The sequence below is a fragment of the Drosophila subpulchrella genome, chromosome 2R (assembly GCF_014743375.2).
Source record: "Drosophila subpulchrella strain 33 F10 #4 breed RU33 chromosome 2R, RU_Dsub_v1.1 Primary Assembly, whole genome shotgun sequence".
NCBI classification, from domain to species: domain Eukaryota; kingdom Metazoa; phylum Arthropoda; class Insecta; order Diptera; family Drosophilidae; genus Drosophila; species Drosophila subpulchrella.
The window spans coordinates 21,019,971-21,027,421 of NC_050611.1; the positions used below are offsets into that span (position 1 = coordinate 21,019,971).

At 46.0% G+C, this 7,451-nt stretch overlaps 1 protein-coding gene across 1 annotated transcript; it reads left to right on the forward strand.

Moving 5' to 3' along the window:
- The first annotated feature begins 365 nt into the window (after positions 1 to 365).
- LOC119550297 lies at positions 366 to 7,329 on the forward strand. Its single transcript, XM_037858891.1, has 11 exons — positions 366 to 590; positions 2,007 to 2,426; positions 2,486 to 3,123; positions 3,180 to 3,303; positions 3,371 to 3,567; positions 3,675 to 3,919; positions 3,986 to 4,175; positions 4,227 to 5,886; positions 5,948 to 6,067; positions 6,129 to 6,275; positions 6,335 to 7,329. The coding sequence occupies exons 2-11, from the start codon at positions 2,025 to 2,027 to the stop codon at positions 7,043 to 7,045; spliced, it is 4,434 nt and encodes a 1,477-aa protein (XP_037714819.1). The 5' UTR covers positions 366 to 590; positions 2,007 to 2,024; the 3' UTR covers positions 7,046 to 7,329.
- The last annotated feature ends 122 nt before the right edge of the window (positions 7,330 to 7,451 follow it).

The following is a 7,451-nucleotide window of genomic DNA, read 5'->3' on the forward strand; positions in this document are numbered from 1 at the left end:
ATGTTTTGAGCCTGTATTTAGCGTTAAAAGCTATTTTATTTAATGTAATGGCTATCCAAAATAAATTTTCCTGCTTTTTTAACTGCCCTACAGCCATTTAATTTTAAGGTTGGCCAACGTATGGAAATTTATTCTTTATATTTCAAAAGTACACTTTTAAAAGTGCACTAATCACTACTACTATTTTTGGTGGCCCCGGAAAGTGAAACCACGAGAAAAATAAATCATTGATACGAAGGGTAAAAAAAGTTAATATAAACGGTGTCCTGTGGAGAAGGGATATTTTCCCTTTAAGCCGCCAACACTGTTGGTATTTTTGAGCGCTCCGCGAACGGTCCCACCCTCCACAATTGTTGTTGTTTTTTGTTTTTATCGCGAGCTTAGTTAAATGCATGTGCGCATTCGTGCAATTAATATTTTTAGTTAATCAAACGCCTCGTACTCCGCTCAGAATGTGCTAGAACGATGTGAGCACCGCGAAGAGTGCGACAAGTGCAGCCGAAGCATCAATTTAATTAGGATAAAGTGCAATATTTACACATATATAAACTAAAGTATAAGGACAACGGTTCGTTAAAAATAAACGGAGCGTAAGTATGCGTGCAGTGGCTGCACATACATGTGCATATATGCAGGTGAACGCACACCTGTGTGCGTTAGTTGGCGTTCTACGATTTGCAATTGTTTAATTCTTTCATGCAGTCGTGTGCCTCCCCCTGCAAATCTTTTGTGTTTCCCCGCCTTGCGAAGCCCCTGTGACGTGTGTGACTCAAACAATATTGCTTATACAGTGTACAACCCATACAGACAGCCCCAAGTTCATTCACATTTATCTGTTGTTTATACTTTTGCATACTACACTCCCACATACTTATCTGCACATCTACTCCCCCCACTAAGTGACTCATCTTCTGTCTCTGTCTGCGCCGCTTATCTAACTGTGAAGTTAATTCTGTGGGCAAATAGTGGTGGTCCGATCGGATCCGAATCGGAATCGAAACCGATTTGGCTCTGCGACATTGGGAGCACAGAACTGCAACCAGAATTGCCTTTTTCAGCGAGTGCACCACTCACGTATTCCGAGTATTTGGAGCTGATCACGTTCGTCTCCTTGGCGGACGGTTGTGAAATTACCGATCTCCAGTTGGAGCCCCTTTATAGGGGTGGGGTGGATCTATCTGATCCATCTACCTTATCTGATTTCACCACTCGCTGGAGCGAGGATCTGCTGACTTTCGTCGGTAGACGGTGTTGCGTTCAAATTAAGTGGGTCAAGACCGCTTGGCGCCAAGAAAATCGCCATATATATCCGCAGACAGTCCGTTTCATAAGCATGTAGTATCAAAGTGCAGATCCTTTACCATATGACTTATTTTACATTAAATATTTGCTTTGGGATATATCCTACAACTAACATTCTTTAACAAAAATATCAATTTAAACAGTCATGAAGAAAGCCAAAAAACCCATGTTTACGACATTTGTTTTATCAAATTTTTTATTTGTGACTTTTATTAGAAATACTGTGGTATAAAAGATTCGGGATTCTTTTGTTATATAGGTCTGAAATAAAGGACTTACAATTATTCTTAATTTTTTTATAAATATTCGTATTTTATGGTCTATCAAATATCATTTGATGTTGATTTTAAAATCCACCGAGCGTGACTCTAAGAATTCGTATTATACTATTGTTTTTAAACAAGAAATTATTTTTCTTCGAAAAAGTGATATATTTGAATAAAATTGGGCACTATATTTTCAAATTATTAATTTTGTAAGTAGGTTCTATCCCTATTATAAACAAAAAATTCGATTAGAAATCAGAGTTCGCGTAGCAGGCGGAACTTATGTTGATGTACATATCTACAATGTACATTGTACATACATACGTAATTCCGCCCCAGTTCAGCGAATTTTGTGGCCCCCCGTATATAAATACATTCTTATTAATAACTACCAAATATGTTTATCTTGAATTTTAAATTTGTTTTTCTATTACCCAGAGCTTTCTTAAAATCACCATGGACTTTGAAGCGAGGGGCCAGCAATACCATTACAAGGACATATTGTTCGTGTTCTTGGATGCATTCATTGAGGATTTCGACTGCAAGGACGTCCAGGATGTCCTGCAAAGTATATTCTCCAAGGATGAGATCGACCACATTATTAAATCCAAGGATGCCAGGACAGCCACTCTCCGCCTATTTTGGACACTGCTCACCAAACAGGAGAAAACAGTCAAGGACTTTGTGGAAGAAGTTCTCAATGCGAGCGATCCGGCCAACTACGAATTCCTGATGGCTGCCATCAAGGAGGAGCTCCAGCACCCCAGCATAGAGACCAGGACATACATCGAGGAGCGAGATCGCTTGTATAACGATAACCAAGTGTTCGCCAAGTATAACGTTAATCGCCTGCAACCGGTAAGAAATCCCCCAATCATAGGAACAGATCTGAATTTAATATCCAATCTTATTTGCAGTATCTGAAGCTGACGCAGGCTCTCCTAGAACTTCGTCCAGCCAAAAATGTCTTGGTCGATGGCGTCTTGGGGTCGGGAAAGCATTGGCTAGCTCTGGATGTTTGCTCATCTTACAAAGTGCAGCGCAAGATGGACTTTAAGATCTTTTGGCTGAACTTGAAGAACTGCAACAGTCCCGAGACCGTCTTGGAGATGCTGCAGAAACTGCTTCACCAGATCGATCCCAATTGGACAAGTCGTAATGACCAGGGCAGCAACATCAAGCTTCGTATTCACAGCATCCAGGCGGAATTACGCCGCCTGCTGAAGAGCAAACCCTATGAGAATTGTCTTCTTGTCCTGCTGAATGTCCAAAATGCCAAGGCTTGGAATGCCTTCAATCTGAGCTGCAAGATTCTGCTAACCACAAGGTTCAAGCAGGTTACCGACTTTCTCTCGGCAGCTACCACAACTCACATATCGCTGGATGATCATTCGATGACGCTTACTTCGGATGAAGTTAAGTCTTTGTTTCTGAAATACCTCCACTGTAGGCCGCAAGACTTGCCCCGAGAAGTGCTCACAACGAATCCCCGCAGACTGAGCATCATTGCCGAGAGCATTCGGGATGGTCTGGCCACTTGGGACAACTGGAAACAGTGAGTAGATGGAATTTCTCACTGTGTCACTTAATAAATCATTTATTTCCTTTCAGAGTAAACTGCGATAAGCTGGCCACCATCATTGAGAGCTCTTTAAAAGTTCTAGAGCCTACTGAGCACAGGAAAATGTTCGACAGACTGTCTATATTCCCTCCCTCCGCCCACATACCCATAAATGTACGTTTGTCCCACATTCAAATACAGCATACTTATTACTTATCCTTATCAACTTCCTGTTGTGCAGCTCCTATCGCTGATTTGGTTCGATGACAAATCCGATGGCGACGATGCCATGGTTGTGGTGAACAAGCTCCATAAGTATTCGTTGGTGGAAAAGCAATCCAAAGAGTCAACCATAAGTATACCCGAAATATACTTGGAGTTGAAAGTTAAGGTTGACGATGTTCCTGCTCTGCATCAGAGGATCGTCGATCACTATAAGTAAGTGTCTCAAACGTTCTTTATAATAATAAGTTCTTCGAATTATTGAGTCATTCTTTCCGTGATATTATCCGTTTCTGATATTCATTTATCTTCTCGTTTGAAAGCATCACAAAGGCCTTCGATCACGATGACTTGATACTGCCATCACTGGATAAATATTTCTATAGCCACATCGGGCATCACCTGAAGACCATTGAGCCCACCGAGCGGGTGACTCTGTTTCGCAAGGTCTTTTTGGACTTCCGCTTCCTAGAACAAAAGATTCGGCACGATACAACGGCTTGGAATGCCAGCGGATCGATATTGAACACTTTGCAGCAGCTGAAGTTCTACAAGTCATATATTTGCGGTACGTAGAACGATTAGAAACAAAGGAATCTCATTTACTGTATTTGTTTTCTTTACTTTTATTCAGACAATGACTCCAAGTACGAGCGCTTAGTGAATGCCATTCTGGATTTCTTGCCAAAGATCGAGGAGAATCTTATTCGTTCAAAGTTTACGGACCTCCTCAGGATTGCCTTGATGGCCGAGGATGAGGCGATTTTCGAAGAAGCACATAGGCAAGTGCAGCGATTTAGCGATCGAGTTTGGTTTACAGAGCAGTAAGTGTTTACCTTAGTTGGAAAATTAGCCTATTAATTTCGTTTTCCCAGTGGTCGTTTCCACCAGCATCGCCAAATCATCAACCTGGGCAATAATGAGGTGCGCCACGCCGTTTATCTTAACAACGACTTTTGCTTAATGGCGCTGGGCAGCAAGCAGCTGCTGCTAACCGATGTTTCGCTGGAGGCAGAGGACACCTACCTTCTGAGGGACGAGAATGACAGCAGTGACATCCTGCGGATGTCTGTGTTTAACCAACAGAAGCACTTGATCACCCTGCACAGCAACGGCAGTGTGAAGCTCTGGTCCTTGTGGCCCGATTGCCCGGGAAGGCGTCACAGTAATGGCAGCAAGCAGCGGGTGCGTCCTCCTGCCCTCGCCCATCTTCGAAAGCCCACGGGAACGCGCACCTATCAGCAGCTAGTCAACAGCGTGATCAAACGCTTCATTGGCAGCTACGCAGATCAGAAAATTTTGGCTTTCTACTTGGATGAAGACGCCGGATTGGAGGATACCAAAATTCAATTGCACGTGGCCCTCAGCAATGGTGATGTGACCATCTTGAACTGGGATGAGCGAGATCAGATGTTTAAACCTTCGCACACACCTCTCCTAAAAACTCTCCAGTCGGAAATCCGCTGCTTTGTTCACGTATTGAAGCGATATTACGTGGTATGCACCTCCAGTTGTGCGCTGACTGTGTGGGATTTGCTTAATGGTTCCGGCGATAAGCCGGATCTTCCTGGTTTTGATGTCGCTAACGACACGCCGTTGGCTTTGGAGGCGTTCGACGAAAGGAATCAAAATGCCACCGTGTTGCTGACTTTCAAGTACAGCGTTTGGCGGCTTAATTTCATCCCAGGTCCCTCCGTTGAGTTGAAATCGGAGGCGGTGCAGCTTCCAGAGGGCAGTTTCATCACCTGCGGCAAGCGTTCGGCTGATGGACACTACCTCCTGCTGGGAACCTCCGAGGGACTCATTGTGTATGATCTCCGAATCTCGGATCCCGTACTGCGCAGCAATGTCAGCGAACACATCGAGTGTGTGGATATTTACGAGCTGTCCGATCCCGTCTATAAATACATCGTCTTGTGTGGTGCGAAGGGAAAGCAGGTGGTCCATGTCCACACGTTGCGCACCGTCATCGGGCCGCATCCACATCACAACCGTGGAATCGCCTGGGTTCACAGTGCAGATGAGAAAAGTGTGATGACCAGGGCTTGCCTGGAGCCCAATGTCTACCTCCGCTCACTGATGGACATGACCAGCAAGCGGACGCAACTGCTGGCCGTGGACTCCAAGGAGCGCATCCATCAAATTGAAACTGCCACCGATCCAAGTGCTCGAAGGAGATCTAGTATTTCCGCCTGGTCCACGATCACACCTACTCATGCTGCCAGTAACCCTAAGATAACTGCCATATCTGCCCTCAACGACGATCAGATCTTCGTCGGCTACGTGGACGGAGTGACCATAGATGTTAATCTGGATTCGGTGATACCTCAGCAGTTTATAACAGAGCCCATTGATTACCTCAAGCAGATCAGTCCGGAAATACTGGTGGCCTCGGCTTACAGTGCCCAGAAGACGGTGGTATTCCTGCTGGGGAAGTCAGATGAGCAATGGCCATTGAAGCTTGATGTGGGCACCAAGTATGCGTCTCTAGTAAGGGGACGATTTATCATCTTGTTTTCCGAGCACGGAGTCTGCGTAAGTATTTTGAAAATGGGATTAGAGATGTAAATCCACTAATTGAATGGACTTTCAACAGCATTTGGATTTAGCCAGCCCATCCCCGCTTGTGAAGCCTGAGGAGTCTGAAGAATCCCTTGTGGGCTTTGATTTGAAAAACGATCTTCTCTTCCTGGCCTACGGAAACAACATCATCGAGGTGGGTTTTTTTTTAATATAATTTATAAAACGTAATAACTTAATGTACATTCCAACCACAGGTATTCCGTTTAATATTCAGTGGCAACCAACTGAGGCTCGAACTGATCTGCGATGAGAAGATCGCCCAGAAGGCTAGGATCAGCTACTTGGCGGCCACGGAGGATGGCACCATGTTTGCACTGGGCTTCGAGAATGGAATTATAGAGGTGGGAGTGGGTAACATCTGACCGTCAACTAGTCTTTACTAATCCGATTCTCCAAACAGCTCTTTGCCCTGGACAACAGGCAACTGCAACTGATCTACAGCATTCAGGAGGTCCACCAGCACTGCATCCGCCAGCTGCGCTTCTCGCCCTGCAAGCTTCTCCTGATTAGCTGCGCGGAGCAGCTGTGCTTCTGGAACGTGACGCACATGCGCAATAACCAGATGGAGCGGCAGCAGAACCAGCGGCGCAGTCGTCGCTACAAGCTGCACAGTGTGACGCAGGAGGATGCTGTGGATGCGGCGCCCATTGGGCCGGATATCGATGTTGATCTCACTTTCGTTGCCCGCGAATTCATTTCAGAGAGCCGCGAGGAGGTGGCCCTGTGGCGGAATAAGCGCGGCAATGCCATCCGCCCGGAACTCCTGGCCTGCATCAAGTTCGTGGGCAATGAGGCTAGTCAGTTCTTCACCGACGCCCAGTTCTCCCACTTCTATGCCATAGATGACGAGGGCGTCTACTACCATCTTCAGTTGCTGGAGCTGAGTAGACTGCATCCGCCACCGGAGCCAGATCCCGTGGAGATTACCGATCTCTCGCTGGAGGAGATCGAGGACTTGCAGTATGTGGACTTGAAGGATCTCAGGATACTCGAAAGCCCACTTGACCTGGATGAGGATATCGAAGGTGCTGATGTGGTGGGTAATCTGGTTCTGGAGCGGAACAGCAGAGTGGAGGAGGCACAACCAATCCTGGAGGAGACCAGCTCATGACGCCAGTGGTGGTGCGCCTCCTGGCGGCGCACGAACCCAGAGAGCCCAAACTACAATATGGCATTTATAGGATTACTGCTGTACTACCTGGTGGTATTGCTCTTCTACCTCCTAGTGGGCCCCGACTTGTCCTAGGCACACATGTGTACTGTGTGCATTGGCGAGTGTAGACAACCCATGTAGACCAAGTACGATATCTCAGAGGGCGGTGGGTGCGTTGCCCTGCCTTTTGTTAGGCAACCCGAGAAACCGCCACCAAATAAACGACATTTTACGAAAAGACAGAAAGGCGGTTTGTTGTCTGGCCTTTGTGTTGGGTGGCTGGGTGCTTGTGTGTGTGGGTGGTTGTTCGTTTGTTTTGATTTCTGCTAGGCACGCCAGATCGAGTGTTGCAAAAGTTTGGGGC